The sequence below is a fragment of the Rhopilema esculentum genome, chromosome 13 (genome assembly GCF_057945365.1).
Source record: "Rhopilema esculentum isolate cy_ngs chromosome 13, ASM5794536v1, whole genome shotgun sequence".
Classification (NCBI taxonomy): domain Eukaryota; kingdom Metazoa; phylum Cnidaria; class Scyphozoa; order Rhizostomeae; family Rhizostomatidae; genus Rhopilema; species Rhopilema esculentum.
Genome location: NC_142827.1, coordinates 6318384 through 6340022, shown reverse-complemented (window position 1 = coordinate 6340022; position 21639 = coordinate 6318384). Strand labels below are relative to the sequence as shown.

The following is a 21639-nucleotide window of genomic DNA, read 5'->3' as shown; positions in this document are numbered from 1 at the left end:
TTCTCACCAATTCATTGGTTAAAACTTAAATTCTGCACTTTTATTGGCTGATAAAACAACCACTAAATTTATTCCAAAGAATTTTCCAGATTAAGGAGAATTTGAATCTCAATCAGATTGTCTCAAACAGGCTTCTACATATCTGTAGCAAATATGAAACACCGCAATACGCCGAGAATAAACAACAATAAATACACGTAAATCAGTGAAGGCTAATATTTCGCCCGGCATACGGGGCTTCATCAGAGCAAAAAAGCATCGTTCTACACATCGTTCTTCGGCTATGTAACGTTAGGATGCTTGCAATTCAGAGAAAAACAAGGAAATGAATGGTTTTCCTGAAAGTAAGATTGAATATTTTTACCTTGATTTTCGCAATTTAATTTTTTCGAGAAAAATGACGTTTTCACGTGAGAACGTTGAGAATATCTGGATCCGCCCCTGGACACTTTCTCATTTTTTTTAACAAAACTCACTCATTTTCACGACTGAAACTTGACAGGTCTCCTTTCTCCATTGATTTTGTTCAAAAACAAAAAAACAATCTCTCTGGGCAAAATCATAACAAGCAGTGGCATAACGTAACAAGCAGTGGCATACAAAACATTACAAGCAGTGGCATAACGTGAACTTTTTTCTGGGGTTGTGTAAGAGGTGCAAAACCATATTTTACCGACATTTACCGACGGCATAAGGTTTATTTTGTTATAAATGTTATTCTACCCCCCCCCCCCCCCAAGGTTTTGGATCGTTTTGGTATATCAGACTTTTCAGATTTTTCGTTTTTTACATCCAATTTCCTTGCATTTAAACAATTATAACAACAAAAACAATGTTCTAGGACTGTTTGACTTAACATTGTATTCAATAACTTGTTTATTCTAGCGATGACCACTTATGACTTCGTAGCAACGAAGAATAACATGCTAAACAAGTCGCAGCAAAGTGAGCAATAAACTAAACCACAAGTGTGAAAATGTTTTGCAAACAAAGGATGAACATCTTAGATATTTTGGGGGTATTTCAGATGCTATTAGAATGCAAGCCTAAGGTTGTGTGAGCAACAGGGCCTACTAGATCTGATAAAACCTGATGCCGACGAGATTGCTGTTACACATACCATAGGAAAAACGAATCCATCGTTATAGTCTGTGTGTTCCCCTATGAGATTAACTCTTCCAGGGGCACAAGCAGCGATTCCTGGTGCACAGTTGAATGTTTTCTTGAACAAATCGACAGCTTTTGACTTCAGAGAGTCTGCAGTATCCATCTTCACCTCTACCTTGCCACACGCCAGCTGAGAGTTCAAATCACGTGAAGAGATCGAATGATGCTTTGACATTTGAAACAAAGCTTATTATGGTCAGTGCCTCTCTTCGCTGATCAGTGCAGGGCCGCCGGACGCAGGTTTGAACAGGGGGGACCAAAACGAATAAAAAGGGCACAAACATATTTTTCCGAAACATTAGTAAGTGCCAAAAATGGTACAGATTCATGGTAATTTAGAAATTTATAAAAATAATGACACATGCTGGACATAGTGAGAACTATCTTCGCTGAAAGCAGACATGGCTATTTACTCAATTTAGGGACCACGCACTTTTGGTCATAATTATTTGTATATCTTCCCATCTCATGGCCTTCAAGTTTTTTTGAAAGTGTAAATCTTTCTTCCATCTATGATTTATACCTCTATTACAATAAACTGTACTTTTTTTCGTTATAATTTGCATTGTAGGTGAATTTGGCCCCGGGTAAGAAGCAGGCACATCCTTCTTTCATACTTGTGGCAAGCGCATTGTACTCAACAAATACCAACGAACCCCATCCAAATTATGAACTGAATGAAATTTTCGAATTCTTAGTCATACTTCCAGGGCCGCGGAGAGGATTTATAGGCCCCGGGTCAAAACGAAAGATAGAAAGCAAGTGGTCCGAGGAAAATTTTTGAGACGGTGGTTGCTAAAATTGCGGCTATTTTGGTTGCTGAAATTGCGATGGTGGCTTTTACTTCTTTGGTCATTTAAAGGGGGCCTGTTATAGGGAGACCAAAAGCCGCAAAACCGTGCAAGAATCAACGAAATGCCGCAATCCGCAATGAAATTAAGCGCGAAGACGCGGCCGCGATAGCAAAAGAGGGCCTATAAGGGAAAATTGAAATATGAAATAATTAAAGTTTTCGGGGAGAAAATATAACTATTTAGATTTTTTGGTTTTAAAATATGAAATAACTTTGGTTCCCAGTATGAATATGAAATAACAAAATAAGTGAATACATCTTTTAATGTTGTGTTAGAATTAGCTATTTGATAACAGCATTGACTCAAGTGACTTTTGATATGTAGAGCTGTTAAGATAGCATATTACGGCTGGGTTGCTTTTTTAAAATTTTCAAACTTTTTTGAGGCATTTTCTCAAAGAAGGTGCTTAAAAGAAGAGGTAGCCTTTCATACTTCACGATTAGTAAAAATGCCAATAGCATAGAATTTACGGCAAGTAGTTTTTGTTTATATTATCTCAACAAAATAGACGGGAACATCAAATGGCATCATAAAAGTGTTCATAAATTTTTATCTACATTAATTGTTCCACATCTTTATACTATGAATTCTTCCTAAGACCACTAAACAACGTTTGCTGATAAAATCTGCCCTCTAAATCTTCATATCTCTAAACAGATGTTGTTCATTTTTCAATTTTTTTTATCTGAGGCTAGACATTTTCCAATTTATTTAAAGGCTAGATATGTTTCCCGCGAAGTTATTCTTATTTTAAACAAATTAGACGAAGCACGTAATACACCAATTCGACTTACAGCCTCATTTCTGCTTTAAATCTACAATACAAGCACAAACAATATGAAAGAATTGTATCCAGCCTAAAATTATGATGATAAAGCCGAATCTGAGCATAAAAATGTCGTACATAATGAAGTTTGGAGAAATTTCCTAAACGTGGCCGAAAGTCGAATTGGTGTATACTTGAGAGAAGCAAGTAACCAATTTCTCATAATGTCAACATTGTTTCTGGCCATACTTTTTAATTCAATATGGCGCCAATAAACAATGCCAAAAATTGTTAGATATTATGTTTTTGATGCAAGACAAAGTAACTATATTAGATCAAACTATAAGGAAAAATTATGAAAAGCCACATAAAGGCAACCGTAAAGAGAATTTGGCCCACTACAGCTCCTGTTTTTTCACACTCGACGAGTACCCCTGGAAAAGACACCTAAAATATTTACTCTTTAGAAACATGTAGTCAATCTTTAGTATTTATAACGATTTCTTCTTGAGAACATCGAAAGAGTGGATTTTGCTTAGTTTTAGCCTTGCATGAACTTTATTTTAGCATTTTTATTGCTATCTTTATGCATCCAAGACTGCAAGTGACTAGAAATAACAGCATGAAGTATGAAGAATTGATTAAACAACTGAATTTACTGGTTATTAGGGCTCTTGGCGGTTAAAAGAGCCAAAGAAGATGTCCTAAAATTCAAAGTTAAGAAATCTTTCAAGCACATTTTCTCTCCCAGGCATGTCTATAACTGGCCCCTTCAGGTTGTACCCTCCACGCAAAGGACTTCAGACTATCAGTTCAGTCTTATCTGTGAATAAGCTTAAGCATTTGAATTTGCAACGCTTATTTCCAAATCTTTTCATTGTATTAAGTTTGTTTCTGACTTTGCCTTCTAGTGTTGCATCAGGCGAAATATCGTCCAATAAGCTCAAATTCATCAAGTATTATCTTTGCTTTACTATTGATCAAAATAGGCTTAGCTCACTGGTTTCAATGTACATGGAAACTGAAATTGCCGAAAAACTTGACTATAGCTCCATAATTAAGTCTTGAAAAGTGTTTTGTTAACTATCTAGACAATTACCGAAAGCTGCTAGCTCTGTTAGAGTTACATAAATGGGGTTAATACTATTGCTGCTTCTACCTTACTTTATTTCCAAGGCTTTTGCATTAATTGTTTCTATTATTTAAAGGTTTTGACAATGGAGAAGCTGAACTGCTACTTATCAACTTTTGACAAAGTTATTATCTGTGGGCCCATAAAGTCCTGACCCCCCTTCCTCAGCACTGCATACTTCAAAGTCTAGTCTTGTATGTTGTTCTTATCCTAGATAAGAAATAGTCTTTGTTTAAAAACCCTTTACTGCTAGCATGTACTCATTGCAGGGACACAACTTTTTCATGTCTTCATAAAAACATCCAACACAATGTTGTGAAGTAAAGCAATATGATGCAGTTATAGATTTACAGCTGTCTGGTTTTGTTAATGTACATTAAGAACTATAAAGGGTTATTGTTAAAATCAATTTAGTAAACTCTGCTTTTTAACTTGCCTAGACATAAGTTTAAGAAAAGGAGTGGTTCTAACAAGAATTGGTATAAAAATTTCCTGCTCAAGCTTGAAAAATCTCAGTGAAAAGATTTTCACAATTTTTGGCAAAGTCGCAGAATAGGGTACATTTTACTCAACCCAGAATCAGTGATAGGGCTCCAGTTTCTACTTTCAGGAATACACACGATATACATTGCAGCAACTGACTGTGCCCGCCGGGGACTTGATGCGGAACTTTCACTAATGCGTTTGTTGCTGAAGACATACTAAGGAAATTTTCTCGCGAAAATGGCAGTCTCGTTCGCAGTTGATATTATTCATCACAGGAGCTTGAGTTTTTTTCATCAAGACCAAGTAAAGATTTAAGGAAATTCATACCCTGATTACCAGACTCACTATATAAAATAAAAGATATTATTTTATTTTATTTTAATTTTTTATTTTAATTTTTTTGGTTTAATTTATTTTAATATAATTTTAATTTATTTTAATAACTGCGGGAGGCGTTGATCTGAAAAGAAGGAAAAATATCACTTATTTATGTGGCTCTGGTACCTAGGGTAACTTCATTGAATCCTTTTGATTTTAGCATCACAATTTTATGCAGCTTAATACGTGTTTTTCGTTTCCTTTCAGAAGGAAATTCAGGTAATTGTAAAGAAATAACAAAAAAAGATTGGAAGTAGAAAATTGAGGAAATTGTAAGACTATTTGAAGGTTGAAAGAAATTTTAGAAAAGGCTTCAAGAGTTTAAAAGTTACCTTGCCCATTTATTCATTTATTCTTGAATTTGCTTTTGTTAAATAATACTTTTTGCTCGATTCACTACCTTCTGAACTGTATTGTTTTTGCCTGTGTGTCGCCATGCAATTTTGTTGTGGATGTAGTTTTATTAAAAAGGTTACGTCAGGCAGATGAGTTGATCTCTTTGTGCTTGCAGCGGAACCAGACAAACAACTTGCAACCTATTCTACAACGTTTTAAGCAGTTTGTCCCCAAATATAGGTGGAAGGAAATCAAAAGGAAATTTCTAATTTCAGCAAAGGAAATTTGATCATAAAGAAGCAAGAAAGGACGTATCGTTATTGGAAAGTGGAAGCACTGCTTCTCAGGTACATTGTCATAATTTGTTTTGTGGGATTAGCTACATAATGCTTCTTACATTTATGCACTTCCTATCATCTTAGGTGGAATGGTATATTTCAGTTTAAAGAAACATTTAAATACTCTTGAGAGGGGGACACTGGAATCTTGAAAACCCTACTATTCTCACACAAAGTTTGATAGATCTATGTCACAAGTAAGCAAAAGAAAATTGAGTATAGAAAATAGCTCTAGTGTAGCATTTTGTTGCTATACCTATTCATGTAATTATGGTATCTAATTTATCTTCAGGTATCAAATTTGAATGCTGGAGAAATTTTATGTCTAAAAAAAGGGAGTATTATGAATATTCTTGCAGATTTGATTTGGGAGTGATATTTTACCGTTCGACAGAAAGAAGTGGAAGACTAGTCCAGATTGTTCAAGAAAAATATCACCGCTTACATATTTGATCTTGTTATTCTTTAATATGACACAGTGGTTTGTCGATTAGTTTATGGCAATTTTTTATGAATGAACGTTAATATACGACTGCAACCAGCTGAATTATGGTCCTGTCCGTTAGCAATGTCCGCAAGATAATTTACAAATATTGCCAAATTTGCTGCATCCTTTCGGATGGGTGCTGATCACCAGGGTACACGTGTACGGTTTTTGATCATGGCAACCTGAAAACAATCAAAATCAATATTGAAGTCAATATTTGATACAGATTCAAAATGCACCACTACTATTCACTTTGAAGAGTAAGCTGCTTAAAATAAAAAAAATTTTTACAGATCCACATTTTCTATAAAAATTGGGCAGGTACTTTACTGGGATTGGCATCATGGGGATGGCAAATATAGAAACTGCCATCATAGTGCAAATAGCATGTCCTATTTGGGCAAATTCTTAAATAGATGAAGTAGCAAAAGCTGATTCTTTACAATATATGGATTGGGTTAATAAGAAAATTAGCTACATAAAATTAGCTACATACAGATAATTAGCGATGTCTTGATATATGAGCAAAAAGTTATCGAAAGGAAACTCTTTTACATGGTTTGTTCGGATCTCTGTCAAAGTCATTTTTTATTTCCTTCCACCTTCAAAAACTCCCTCAAATCAGCCTTGCTTCCCAGACTTTGGTGTTTTTTGGTTTTTTTGGGCCATATCTTTGCAGCTTTTCTCGGAACTCGAAACTTGCGAGATCGAGCGTACTCATAGCAATAATTACCTATTTATTAAGTTTTTCTAGAGCTATGCTGCTTTCCCCAACTGCTTTTATCTTGTTGTAGGTGGGAATCAGCCTCTCTACATCGACAGAATTAGGGTTTGCAGCGAGAAACCGAGCCATTATCTCGTCTGGTAGAATTCCTCTCAGAACAAGTCTCAAATCTCTGCGATCTTAGTCTTTTGTTTTTCAAAATTTAATGCATGATTGAATGAAATATTTTGTCCGGGACAAAAGCTGGGTGAAGCTTTCTCAAGTCTCTTTTACTTAGAAGAAAGTTCTTAACTGCATTCAGCCCATCAAATTCTTTGTTCTTCAAAAAGTTTTGATACTATAAACGAAAACCTCGTTACAGATGCCAAATAAACTCTTCTTTCACTGATGTACAAATTGTGCTTGTTTGTTCTTATTTTCTTTTCGCCCAGTTTGAGAGCATAATCTGTACCCCATCTTTGTAATGCAGAAACCACGCACCAGATCTCAATTTTGGAATTAAGCCAAATGCAAAGGAAACAAAAATTTTTGCACAGATAATATTCAAAACTTTTTAGAATAATTTCAAATGATGAATGATGAAACAAAGTAAAAGATAACATACAGTTTTAGATAAAAGCAAGTGAAAACTTTTGTAACCTACAAAGCCAAATTTGATTACGATATCACTCCCAATAATAAGCAAAAATTTAGCATTTTGTATACTGCGGTTAGCTGGCTGCATTTGGCTGCCAAGCACAAAGTATGTGGCTGCCAACCATTCAAAACAACTGGCAAAATCCTGAAGGTGGAAACTCACATTTTACTCTCTAAATGAAACCACAGATGCTAGTGTAAAGTGTTTCCATTGGTAACGATAGATAATGGATCAATGGAAACAATGATTCCTTTAAATAATATCAGAATTATGTCAGAGTTATGCTAGATTCCAAATTATGCTAGATTTTATGCTAAATGACGATTTTTGGCCCTCTGAAGTTTCTTAATTCTTCTTTATCATCCGTTGCTTACTTCTTATCGCAATTTTCTTATAAAAAATGAATGCAATACATAAAGCAGGGATTGGGCATTCACTTCGAATTGAAAAAATGTTCCCATTTCTTTCCTAGGCGTTTCGATTGGTATTTTATGCTGTACTTTTAAGAACATGCATTATTTACAAATCCACACTTTCTACAATTACAGTTCCACAATCTTAGTTTACAACTCCACAAAGTGAGTCAGATCCACGCTTATTTGAGGCCCTGAGTAAGCAGGCAGCAGGATGGTCTTGCCAGTCGGGCTACCGGGCTGCAGCCCGAACGGCCCACGAGAGAAGGGGTTTTACTGAGCTGCAGCCCAAGGACCCCTTTTTGTAAAAATTATTCTCATTAATTCATAACTCAGGATAGTAGCAGCAGGTATACATATTATGAGAACTGTCAGAAACACAAATTTTGATCTGAACATACGTGTTGTCTCCCTTTTTTGCTAATTTAACTCACCCTCGGTGCTGATCCCCGACTTCGAAAATCCTCTTTAAACATAATTTTGTGAAGAGAGCACACGAGAAGAGAGAATGAGAGAAGTTGCTTTGTTAGCTCTTTGTTTACAATGATTTTTTTGCTTCAAGTTTTTGACACATTGCGCAAGTCATAAGAATTAGGTCACTTGAGCGGCCCCGTGTAAACGCAACCCCTAAATGACCTCATTTGTGGCCGGCTTCAAAATCAGGCCAAATTTTTGGCCGACCAAATATTCGGCCGGCCCCGTGTAAACGCAGCCATAGAGTGAGAAGAGTCGCAATCTCTCTGTAATTCCAGGCGTAGGAATCACGAGATTTGGCCACATCGAGAGGAAGGACCAGGACACTGCTCGATGAGCATAAGCTTCTCAGTGTTCTAAAAACTGCCTTCGGATGCTAGGTAGAAACAAATACAAATACAAATGCATATATTAATGTGTGCATATAAACGGATTCTCTCCGGATTTTCAAGGTTTAAAAGGATTTTAGCATTGAGGCAGGGCTCATGTCGTGACCTTTGTAATTCAATTAGATTTTCAAAGGCTTACTAATTAGATGACTAAAGTTTTCTACAACTTCCCAAAAAAGTCAGCAACAAATTTCAAATTTTGCAGGCAGATGCTTAATTTCTATTGGAAAAGTGGTTTCTAATTTATGATACCATTGAGTATAGCAATAGTTTGTCTGGCGCCCACTTCTCAATAAATTTAGGATGCAAACAGGTATAGATTATGCTTCGCAATAAGATTTTATTATGACACAAAATGAAATTATCTAATGCTTATAGAAAACCTTTTTGAAATAATGAAAAGGTCACTGCAAAATTTTGATTTCAAGCATTTTTTTAGACCATCTGTCTCAGATTCCAATACTCTCTTCATCCACTGCTTGGTTGGGCTACTCCTCTAATTGATTATGTTACAAATTCATGTTTACAAAACAAATACTTCTTAAAGCCATATTCAATTAGGGCTTTTTTCCTATAGAGACTCTTGTCTACAAATTATATTTCGATCAACGTCCTTCCTACGCCCGCCCTTCCAACGACATTTCCTTCAAAGTTTTGAGAATGCTCGTCAAGGCTCAAGCCATATGGAAATTGGATTAATTTGTTTTCTAGTAGAATATTTTCCCAGTGATATGGCTACAATGTTTGCTTCACTCGCTAATCCCCATTTACTGGTTTTCCTGATTAAAATTTCCACCACTTAAAAGCACCCGATTCTGATAGGGTGGTACACTAAGTAGCGTAAAACTCTGTATTAGAGTGGTACGCTCACTATCGCGGTGTGTTAGCAACACCTAACATGTGTTGGCGAGTGTCACGGTAAATATGGGTTCACCCATTTCACACAAGACAAGTGACTATAGAAAGGCCATGAAACATGAAACTGGCCTATTTGCAGCATCATGCCCTTTCCACGGAAGAAAATAAAAATTGTTGATGAAGACGAATCTGGCAAAAGTAGAGCCAAATGGGTACGTCCAAAAGAAGCAGATCCTCAATGCTATCATGAGTCAAGCTCGCAAAGAGAACTCTCGGAAGGTCAGCATCAAGCTGAGGAAAGGGTGAGTATTGACCCAGAAACGCTACATGAAAGCGATGGCCTCGGCAACTTTTTGGATAAAGCAAGTGAAAGTAAGCCCTCCAGCAACAAATATAGGGACATGAAAGGCAAGGATATTGCAAACTGGAAGCTCATTCGTGACTCTATTCAAAGAGTTGCAGTAGAAAATGAAGCGCCTCCGCCTAATTTGGAAAACTGTCTTCGTTGCAGCTTGAATTTTCAACTAAGTAGGCGAGAAGATAGCCATGAATCTTCCTATTTGTTTCGCTGCAAGGATTGTGGGCCTTATTATTTTGTTTGCAGACAGTGTCTGATAGATGATCATTTTCTTCGTCCAGCTCATTGGCCCCAAAGATGGGATGTATGTACACATTTTTACCTACCTTATTTTTGTTTAAAAAACTTTTTTGTGAAAATGATCTTAATGAATTGTTAGGATTGGGGGCACCGGGTGCTTAATCCAATTTTTTCAATAGACCTTCAAAATGTGGATGCAGATGGTCTATTTTCAATTCTTTAAGCTGCTTTTGGCAAAGTATGAGGGTGGCTCCAGCCCCCACCCCCCTTTTCCTCGGTGGTTGTGTGAGAGCACCTCCCTTTGCACTTTTCATATCTATACATTCTTTGTTATTTCTAGTTTAAATGTAAATTGATGATCACAAAAATTCAAATTTGATATAGTTCATACAAGCCAACCCTCGGGTGGAGTGGGCATACCTCGAACTAGAATTTTATTAGCAAACAACTGTTATTAAATTCTAAAAATGAAAATTGAAGTTGTGGTAAGAAAAATGTAATAAGATTGTCCTGGTAGTTGATTCTTTGCGATTTTATCAATAAGTAAAGAGTAAATAGAAATGAATTCTCCAAATCTGGATTTTCGTACAAAATATTAAAATTATCATTATTAAAGTTTACGCATTAGTACCTTTCTTCCTGTCAATGATCCATTTTGCCTCAAAGTTTTCTCTTTTTGAAATGTTTTTTTTGCCTTCGAATCGTGTGTTCTCTATTGCTAAATATATTTGGGAGGGGGTGGGTCGTAAATTCATCTGAAGAGACTATACACATGAAGTTCAGGCCTCTGTTATTGAGGTGGATTGATTTTGTGCTCCTGTCACATGAAGAATACCAGGGGAGCTTATCGAAACTTAGGCCGGAAAAATTTGAAAAAAACTTCCCCATTTTGAATGTTGAAAAAGGTGAAATAATTGAAAACTATTTGAAAAACTTGGAAACTAAACTTGATGTAGCTGCATCATCAGTTATTCAATGAAATCAAGGTGGTGAGGGTATTGGCCATATTATGAAAGAAATGGGGATAAGATAATATTTTGGTGTTTACACAGCAAGAGGTTATCATGCTAAAATGAAGCAAAAATGAGAAGTGCAATAAACCATGGTGCATATGAAATCTGTCAAAGCAATCTTAACAAAATTAAGATCTGGAGTTCAGCCAGAAAATAACTTGTCAGGTGGCATAGAAAATATGCCTGATATGTTACAAAAAAGGCATTACAACATCAAAAGAACTGTATGCATAAAATGGTTGTAGCATGAAACTGATGTCTGACCAGAAACTCTTTTGTTGCAACCTCAAAATTATCATGTACATGTTAACTAAACAGTTTAAACTGCCTCAATATTAAGATTGGGGAACTTGATGCCTGTTTTTGAAACAGATCTGACTGTTATAGTCCAGGTTTGAAAACATGCAAGATTTTGCTGCATATCACTGCCATCAAGCAACAATGCCCATTATATGCAACTCTGGTATAATACACATGACATTATTAATATTTGGGTCAGAAAAGGTCAGAGGCATGAGCTCAAGAAGTATAGCTTAGTTGCCAGCATAGGCAGATTTTTCAACCTGGGGTACAATTGACCTGTTAAATAATATTAAAATAGACCCTGTTCTCTAGAACAAAAAACATTTCAATTGTCATTTTTCAAAACCTAAATATAAAAGGCTTATTCCCTTATCAAATTAGGTAGAATAATGAAATTTTCTAATGTGCAGATTTAGATTTAAATGTTAGTCTAAATCAGGGAGTGTTTGGCAGAGGGTGAATATTGGTTGCTTATATCACATACCTATTGGCAATAATGCCTTTACGTCAATAGGGCCTTAGTTCCTCATACCTCAATTACTCAGAGTGAGTCAGGTATGGTGCATAGTCTTCTAAGCCTATCAGCATATATGTGTATTTGGGTTTAGCATCCTTTTGCCATATAAGGGTATTTTCACTAAAAGGGTATATCTAATGGTATCGTCTAATACACTCACTTGCAACCTACATGTGGCTTGAGAGTTTGTAATTCCCCCCCTCCACTCCACTACCACATGTGACTAAGCTATCCCTTCCTGCCCATTATTACAATATTGTACTAGTTATTAAGTAATTTTTTAATGCTGATTATTGTAGCTTATTGTTGTTTGTAGCTTAAAGTATTGTAATTGTTTTGTATGGAACAAGAATTCACTGTATTCCCAACCCTGTCTTGTTTCTAGCACATATATAATTTAGACAAAAAATTTTGAAAAAAATATTCTGGATAAGCAGAGATAACCTGTTTTCCTTTTTATCTGTATTGCTAGTATGTTCCAGTATGGTAGTTGCAATTGTTGTCAGATTTTCATCATCAACACAAATCTATTCTTTCTTGTTATATACATTCTACTGTCATGAATTATAGGGCGTATTCTCCAAGGCTATTTCTGACTTATACTTCAGAAAAGTTTAGAGATTGTAGAGGCATAGTTAAAGGCATTGAGTCATGATAAATAGACTGGTTATACCCTAAGTGCCAAAATCCGCTGAGTCATGATTTCCATGACTGCAATGCTATTGGTTGACCTTGAACTGGTCACATGAACTCACCTCGTACTGATTAACATAACAGTTTCCATCAATAGCAAGTTGTCAACAATGGATGCCAATATCACATGAAACAGCAGCGATCACGCCAAACCCAATGACCCGCTATAGAGAAGGCCTATTTACCATGACTCAATGCCTTTAAGCTTTTGAGTAAATGTAATGTTTTTAAGTATATTTCCATTTGAAAGACTTTTATTGTCCTTAATCAGTTGGGAAATTTGAAGATTGTTAATCAGCTTTACTTGGCATTCACATACAATATTTTTTATCTTTATTTATGTAAGCTGCATCATTCAATTCAGTATGGTTTAAGATTTCTTATTGCTTATTTTGTGACACATTATTTAACCAAGTTTATATTTCCTTCATTTAATGTTCTGTTTTAAAGATATTCAGTTATGGCTCTTAGTTAAGCATGCTTCACATAGTCCATTGGAACATTTTAATTATCAAGTTTTAACCCTTCACAGAACCAGATATTTTATTCAAAAATATGATCTGTAAGAATTTAACTTAAAATGGCCTGAGTTTTTGGTTTGAGTAGCCTTTTTCCTCTCCAAGTTCCTTTATCAAATATCCAATTTTTGTGAATAATTTTGAACCTTGTCACATTGTGGAGAGGCTGTGGGGAAGTCACATTGAAACTGGTTATCTATATTCTGGATGTTTACTTTTACCAAAGTTTTTACCAACATCTTTTCTTCAATATAATAAACAAAGAGCTGTCTACTTTATTGATTTAGGGAGAAAGATATGTGAATATTCAGCTCCACAACTATGAAAACCCTTTAAAAATACCAGCAGCTGTGCATTCATGCCAGACCCAATACAAACGATGTATCAAAATTGTTGACATTCAAGGTTAGATTTTAAAATGGTTGTCTTCATTGAAGTCTTTAACTGCCAGAATTTGCATTGAAATATGCCAAAAAATGATTTTATGGCTGAATAACCTTCTCTGCCATACATTTATATTTGGCAAGAATTTAAATCAACGAAAGAAAATTTTATATTATGTCTACTAAATATATATTTTAATAAAGAAATCTTCTTAACAACTATCCACTGAATGCTTATATCCTAGATTTTCCTAAAGTACAAAAAATTTCATAATCAACGTATTCTACTTTGTCTGCTTATGTAACATGTCGCTGTCACCTAAATACTGTTTAGTTTCAAATATACCTATTACCACCTGTTGTAAAATTACAGCACTTAACTTCTTAAAAGAATTAGCCTTCAACTATTGCATTCTATTGTGAAAAATTGGGGGAAAATTGAAAACTTTATAATCCTCATCTACTACTTGAAAATGCATGAATTCAGGTTTCAGTAGATTTGTCTACAATATTTATGGCATGTGGTATTCTACTGCCTGCCTAATGTTTACATGGTCTGATCCATCTTTTATCTAGAAAAAACAACTTTTTATCATCATCCTTTGCTTTTAGGGAGAGTTCAAGATGCCTTCGTGACATTCTGTAGCTGTGAAAAAGAGGCATTGACTCTTTTTAGGCTTGGTTTCTGGGCCTCGTCTAGCATAAAGCCATCAACAGCATACAGTACTGAGCTTTTGAAAACAACGAAAGCATTGATGCTGGAATGTCACGTTTCCCTTTTTGGAATGGCAAACTCAATGAGATGGAGGAATGGCTTATCAAAGACGCAGGTTGATTCATCTCATTCTAGGAATCTACTTTTCAGTTTTTACCATTCTTTTTTTTCTATGTATCTTGACTACGTCTTTATTGAAAATAGAACTATTACATATCTTTCTAGTTCTGGTGGATGCCTTGACGCACTGAGGGCGGATATTACTTGCGCATCTTGGGAGAGTTTGTTTGGAAATAGCATGAAATTGGAAAAACATTGGTTTGAAAGAGCTGCATTAATTAATCAAGTCTTTTATTACTAAAAATCTATACATTCTCTGTCGTAAATGCTTTTAAAAAAATATTTTTCTTGTAATGCATTTCATTAAATTTTTTCAGGCTACCTCGATTTACCGCCTCTTGGTTAATGAGAGCTTTGAAGAATACAGACATTTTCATTATAGATATGAAACATTTAGATTTATTTGCCCTGAGGTAGATGATGGTGCCACATGCATGGTTTGTCCAAAGGTAGTGATTTCATTCTTCTAAATTTTATTTTTTTTGCATAAACTATCAGCAGCGTTTTTAAAAGAACTAGATCAATAAATTACGTGTCGATTTTATTTATAAAATCAAATATGGTAATTACAAAATTGCGGCCTCTCAGCTTTACTTTGGTCTAGTTTACAGGTGATAACTTTTGCCAATGGCATGCTAGAAAGTTCATTTAAAATGTGTCTTTTTGCATATAGATCTAGCAGTTTGTTATGACCCAAAGGATGAAATGCTATTCGGACATCTTTCCAGCGTTTTAACAAAAGCTGTAATTGTCAAATGAATCTAAAGTTATAATCTGTTCGATTTTATCTTGCCAAAGGACAGCCCGAAACCATCTTAGCAATATTTTTTATAATTCTTATATAAGCTTTTAGCAACAAAAATTTAATCTTCAGACTTTTTCAGAGATAAAAATTTTTTGATCGTCTTTGTTAACATCATTTTCCATCTTTTTTATCATTTTTGGAAACATGAAATAAAAGGGAACAAGCCGTTTCTACACTGCTTGATTTTATTGGATTCTATTTACTAACTTATTTAGGTATATTTTTATTATTTGTCTATTTTTTGCATCCATTCAGCCCTATATTTGCTCCAAACATCTTTAGGGGGTAAATTTCGCATTCAGAAATAATTTTAGAATATTTTGTACCATAAATCTGGAAAATTTGGGAATACGACCTCCCAGCCTTTGGAGTGGGTGGCTAGTTGCTTCTTTTACTCCATCCACGTTGAATTTCTTTCGGAATTCCGCAAATATTCTCTTTCACTCTATTGAACCTCCAATAGAAAAAAAGTGAATAGACATCGAGTATTTTCAGACCCTGTGCAAATTCTGTGAATCTAGGGAGGTTGAGCTGTGTGCAATCTAGCCTGCACACAGACATTTAGTAAGCTTCTTTTAAAACCAGACAGTTAGTAAATGAGATAAATTCTTTTATGAATAAATATTTTGTCGCTTGAAGAAAACAGGGCCCTATTTTCAAAATAACACCCAGTACTTCGTTTTATGACTACACAAGTTAGCTTAACCATCACCCTAAGTTATTTGTTAATTTTAGCAATTATTGTTTACAGGAAAATGGAAAAATTGTTTTGATGCTTGATGGAACATTTGGATGTGTCAGAAAGCAAAGTTCGGGTTTCAGTATGGAACCTCCGAAACACGGGGAACGATTTTTTGTAGATGACAGTAGTGTAGACCAGTTTGTAGATCAACACTGCCAAAACACCAAAGATATTCGAATGGTAATTTCATGTGCATTGATTTTGTAGCCATCTGATGTCCTTAAGTGTAAAGCATTTGATTCTATTATTTTGATAGTTAGTATAATAACAAACAAATCATTTAGAAAGTAAGCTAGTTTTTAGTGGATTTTGTGATACTAGTGTTTAAATACATAATCTTTAATTTGTTTCATTATTATTTATTTTTATCATGCTTGTTAATCTAGGGAGCCTTGTTGCTGATATGGACCTTTAGAACAAAATATAAGACGAAGATAAACATAAAAATATGTTTATCATGTTCTTCTCTGCTGACTTTTTCCATTAGTTGCTTATAAGTAGCATTAGGTGCTCTGTTTTTGAAGAAGACAGTGTAAAGCTTTTTGCAATTGTTTGCAGGATTGCAGTAACTTCAGGGCTGGAGCTGACAGTTTAAGATCTAAGCTGCAGTACAAAAAGCTTGATATCACTGGCGTGTTTGGTTGCTCGTGTAAACATGACATACCTGGTTGTTTTCTTAATATGAAGCACGGGGAAAGGTGTGCGGCGAATGTAAAAATTCATCCATCATTCATTCTAAAATAATTAGTGATAAATTAGATATCCAAGGTTAATTGTTGGAACAAGTTTCTTATTTGCGTTTGGGGAAATGTTCCTAAAGATTCTAAGAGGCTTATATTGAATTTCTGTATTAGCATCACACTTATTGGCATCGAAGGTGAAATCATAGGTTATTTTGATTTGTCAATTTATTGTAAGTTATTATAACAGTAGTCTCTTTATACTAACACTGAAATATTTTTTTCAAAAGGTTGGGATATCCTGTGTACATTTTGCAAGCCTTTCTAGAGAAGTTCGAAAATTCAAATGTCAGTTTTGGTATCCTATATGATATTTCATGCCTCTTAGCCAAACATTTAAAGGTTTGTTTCTATTATGAAATATACATATATCCCTGGAATTTTTTCGCTACAATTTATTTATTTCAGTATCAAAATATGGTCAAATAGGACTATGAAAAATTTCTAACATTGAACTAACCTTTGAAAAATGCATTTAAAACAAATAGAATAAAATCCTCATTTAAATACATAGCAAGATTTTGAAAATGCAAACATGTCTTACTTTAATAAAACAATAATAGTATAACAATGGAGCTGATTGACAAGCAAGATGTTTTTCCAGTTAAGGTAGATTTAAACTTTGTTCAGATAAATTGCAATCTAGAAATCAGTGATTATTTATAGTAAGTTTTCTGTGTAGAAAAACAAGTTGGATGTCAAATTTCAAAGCTGCACGTTCGCAACACCTGACTGGCATGCATATGGACATGTGGCATCATGTCAAGTAAGTTTTATGTGGTTGATGCTAAGTATCCACTAAAAAATGAAAACTATTTTCATGCGTTACCTCTTCCTCAACTAGTTTGTAATAAGACGTTTATGGCTTTCTTCGTAACCAGATTAATGTAACATTACATCATTCTTACCTTTGATTATCCGGTAAAGAAAGTTACGTTTCCTTGAAGATTCAGTTTGCTGTCCGGTTTCTTTCGGATTTTGGAATCACCGATGGCGAAGGGGTTGAACGCCTGTGGTCTTACTTGCGTCAGTTCACTGCAATAACAAAGGAAATGACACCATCTCATAGAATAGATTTATTGACTGATGGTTTGATTCATTTTGCTCAACGCAAAAATGCAAGCTTGGGTAAGAATATCTTTACCTTACATAAATATATATATATAGATGATCAGTAAAAAAACAACTTGATTAACGTTTCGCAATATGCTTCTTCAGAATAACCTTCACTTACATTTGGAGCGTAAAACTATATATATATATATATATATTTATATGCAAAACTATTTATATATTTATATATATATATATGAATAATCTTTATCGTAAGCAGAAGTCAGGGAATTATCTACATTATTTGCACATTATTTGTTATTGCGTTAAACTTTACATTTAATTTGCTGTCAGTCATAGATAGAATTGTTTGTAGCTAATTATTTCCTGTCAAATACGTTTTCAATTTTTTCCTGTTATCTGGTGTGAAATAGAACTTGTGTCAAATCCAATCAATAAATGTTATTAAAGAAGCATATTATGACATATAGCATGATTTCGTTGTATTTCTTTTAGAGTATTCATTGGTAGAAAGATATCAGAAAGCAGACAAAATCTTGCTATCTAGCACCGAAGAACTGAATCGTTTGATGAAAGAGGCCAAAGGTAATGTTATGCAAAAGCAGATACAGGACAAGGCATTCAACACGTCAAGCAGGCTATTTTGATTGACGACTGTGGCTAATAAAACTAATTAGGTATTTTCATTTTAGGAAGAAAAATTGAATTTAAAGGGCATTTGTCGCATTAACAGTTGGCCAATTAAACAAAAGCGTTTGGAATGGATTTCAATTGTTTCGTGACTTTTCATTTTTTCTTCTTGAATTTTTACTGCCGTAAAAATTCGCCCTCGATTCCATGCTTTCTACCAAACAATGAATATAATTGTATTGCATTAGCCAATCATGTTGAAGATACATGCATTTAAATATCTGAAAGTCACATCCAGCTCGGCATGGGATATCTTAATATATGTTATCTACAGAGAAGAGAACAATAAAGTCTAGGGTAGAAAGAGCTTCATTTTTCAATGTATTATGTCCTTAAAACCGTTAGCTACGTGGCTTGCACATGGGACATGTTCTTTTAACATTGCAAGGTTGGCGTAAATATTCAATGCAACAAACGACTTCGCTTTGTTTTAAAGCATTATCGTTATTTTTTTCTCTCCTCTTAACGACTGTGTCACTTCCGTTTTAAGGTAGTTTCAGTGAAGAGGATATATTATGTTGGCATGAAACCGAAAAGATGACATTAGCAATGAGAAATTCAAACAGAAGTAAGAAATGTCTTTGCTTTATCTCTACTTGCGGTTTTTTTGTCAATTTTGATAAATTTAAATGTTTTGTTTGCCAATATGTTTTGAAATATTTGCAAATTGTTGTAGTAATGTACAAAAGTAGAAAACCAAATCTATTCATATATCGCAGGGAGATATCTTGTTCGATTTGTTAATGAAACAAAAGAGTTTGCTAACCACTTCTGATCTTTAAAGGGCACGGTCAAGAGTGGAGAGAGCTGTATATTGCAAAACTCATAGCACTGAGCACAGCTAAGTATGTTTTCCATTTCTAGACACAAGGAACCAACGTGGCTATGCATTTTTGAATATTATGGAAACTATTATCTGGTAGAAAAGCGTATCTCAGACATCGATTTTGTTTTGAGTATTTAAGAAGAATTAATATTGTTAGCTATGTTATCTTCAATATTTTCATGTAATTTGAACTGCTCTTTTGTTTTTTTCAGAGATGAACTACCGTTATGTACAACAATTGATCAAATCAAGCAAATTCGGCAACATATGAAAGAGTATGAGTATTGTGAATGGCTGTATCACTTCCATGGGATGAATTCCTTGCCATGAAATCTTTAATTGTCGATAAAGTTGAAATTATATTGTTGTCTTGATGCGACGTGATATGATTGACGAGAATTAATTGATTTGATGTTAAACCTAAAGAAAATATATGATTCCAACTTTTAACCATTAGCAAAAGACCGTTTTCAGACATAAATTTGCCCAGAATATTGGTGACTTTTGGCAAGTTGTTCGAATTTGGAGCGTATTTTTCAGAATTACCTATTATGATAGTTATGAAAATTCAGAAATCTCAATTCTTTTATGATTGTTGTAAAACATACGGGTGTCCGGTAATACTGTAACAAGACATGAATGTGAGCACTTTTCGAATAAGACAGTTTCTATGTGCCTGGCTAGAAAACATGGGCTCTCTAGTTTGTACGATCAATATTTTATTTTTGAATTTCTATGCTTTATCGTGTTTTCATATTCCCCTCAAGAACTGATCAAGAATTGAAAAAGATTGAAACCAAGAATGGTTTATCCAATAGATGGACAACAAAGTCAGTGGACTTCCAACATACGTTGAAAATAATTGAGGACCAAAAAAAATCAAGCCTTTTGATAAGCGCTCGCAGTCAAGCAGCAGAACGAATTTTCCATCTTGATCTTAAAAAGAAATACTCTTGTAAGTGATGCGAGTGTTTCAGTTTAGGGTAAATTTGGTATTGTCGTAGCACATTCATTCGATAGTGAACGAAGTGTGACTAGTCAATCAACTTTTTTACAATCTGCTTACTTTGTTCCAAAACTTGTATCCACGAAAATAAGTCATTGCTGTTATAAGATAGTGATTGTAATTAGAAAATGCTTCTGTATGCTTCGATCCAGTGTTAACACTGTAGATTCATGATAATTGTAAACGTAAAAGCTTCAATGCTATTTTGAAAATGAATTTAAAGTGTGGAAAATGAATAAACAAGTTAAAGGGATTTTATGTTAAAAAATATATAGCATAAATTCGTTTAAAAGCATATAGCTGCTGGAGATAAGCCACCGCTCTTTTAATTACACCTATTTTCATTTTTTAGGTGGACAGGATATTCCGAAACGGATCGAAGCGATGATTAAGAAAGCCTCGAAAAAGCTCACTGAAACAGTAGAAAAATATAACTCGAGCGTGTTTTCTTCAATCAGCAGCATGCCTAACACTGTCACGTTTCAGGATCTCAAGGACCCCGAAGGACTTATATACGAGGCTGTAAATGTTGACCTGCAAGTATGTTTTTAATTTTATTAAATGAATTCTTCCTCACTTTCACTTTTCTCGATCGGATTAATGCAGTTGATGCAGAATTTTTAGACCAATTTTTATCCTTATAGCAAAAGATTTCTGACCAATTTTTGGACTTCTTACCAGGATGTTGTTCAGAGTTTTATTTTATTTTTCTCTTTGATATTAATATCAAGTTTTTAACAAAGATCTTCTTTTGCTTTATTTCTAGCTACCTTGTTCTTTGTCGCCTAGCATTAGAAGAAAGGCAACATCATTGTATTTCTTAAAACAGCGAGCTTGCAAAGAGAAACAAATAGTGCCAGTTGAAGCTAAGCGGTTGTTGCAAGTAGTTGAAGATAGAATCAGAAAGGTAGACCAGCGAATAAATGATCTATCAGTGAGAGAGGACATGCGCCCGTTGCATCTTGGGTCAATATGCATTCTATTGAATCATGTTTGCAGTCTCAAAGCAAGAGTGAATCAAGCCAAACAAATTTTTTCGAAGATTATCGAAGAAAAACACCCGCCTTTCGAAGATGTAAACGCAAAGCCTTGCACCCCTGTTCAACCGACTAGGGACTCTACTGGAGCCTCATATGATGATGAACTATTAGATATATTCTTAGAAGGTGTTGATGACGACCTTTCTGACATTGAATAAATCCAAATTTTGTTTTATGGAATGAAAGATAAAAGAATGACGGTAGTCATTAATTTTGCAATTATATAAATACATAGAGATCTAGTCAACTTCTAAGACCTCTTTGAAATAAAATCTTAAATGTCTTTTTAGACCGAAATAGAGCCCTGCCATCAGCGTTCATGCCAATTATAACTTCCGTCTTATTCCAAATGAAAACATTCATCTTTCAACGTAGTTATTTCATATAAAATGTTGCCATACTATCGATATATTCTTC

General features: G+C 34.5%; 2 protein-coding genes and 1 long non-coding RNA gene across 6 annotated transcripts in view; 1 reads left to right on the top strand and 2 right to left on the bottom strand.

The window, feature by feature from the left end:
- LOC135692225 (galactokinase-like) overlaps positions 1–1342 on the bottom strand; it is a 12761-nt gene extending 11419 nt beyond the window's left edge. For 2 of the 3 annotated variants that reach the window (XR_016144548.1, XM_089112272.1), the window contains exon 1: positions 1121–1342. Coding sequence is in view for 2 of the 3 variants with exons in the window: in XM_089112272.1 (XP_088968398.1) it covers positions 1121–1342 (222 nt within the window). In the remaining variant the exon portion in view is untranslated. The remainder of the gene's footprint in view (positions 1–1120) is intronic. The other variant, XM_065210300.2, reaches the window with a different exon arrangement.
- Positions 151–21639, top strand: LOC148958615 (uncharacterized). 2 transcript variants are annotated; one of them, XM_089112269.1, is made up of 17 exons: positions 151–344; positions 5395–5466; positions 13369–13486; positions 14077–14294; positions 14617–14748; positions 15856–16026; positions 16405–16544; positions 16817–16928; positions 17269–17352; positions 17534–17714; positions 18156–18245; positions 18841–18918; positions 19135–19195; positions 19389–19451; positions 19944–20131; positions 20535–20722; positions 20949–21639. In XM_089112269.1, exons 1-17 carry the CDS (start codon positions 330–332, stop codon positions 21378–21380), a joined length of 2343 nt encoding a protein of 780 aa, XP_088968395.1. In that variant the 5' UTR covers positions 151–329; the 3' UTR covers positions 21381–21639. The 2 variants fall into 2 exon arrangements, with proteins under 2 accessions (XP_088968395.1, XP_088968394.1); XM_089112268.1 differs by lacking the exons at positions 151–344; positions 5395–5466 and adding an exon at positions 9462–10101.
- LOC148958613 (uncharacterized) overlaps positions 5899–21639 on the bottom strand; it is a 47545-nt gene continuing 31804 nt past the window's right edge. The window contains exon 6 of the long non-coding RNA XR_016144549.1: positions 5899–6126. This is a non-coding gene — a long non-coding RNA (uncharacterized LOC148958613). The remainder of the gene's footprint in view (positions 6127–21639) is intronic.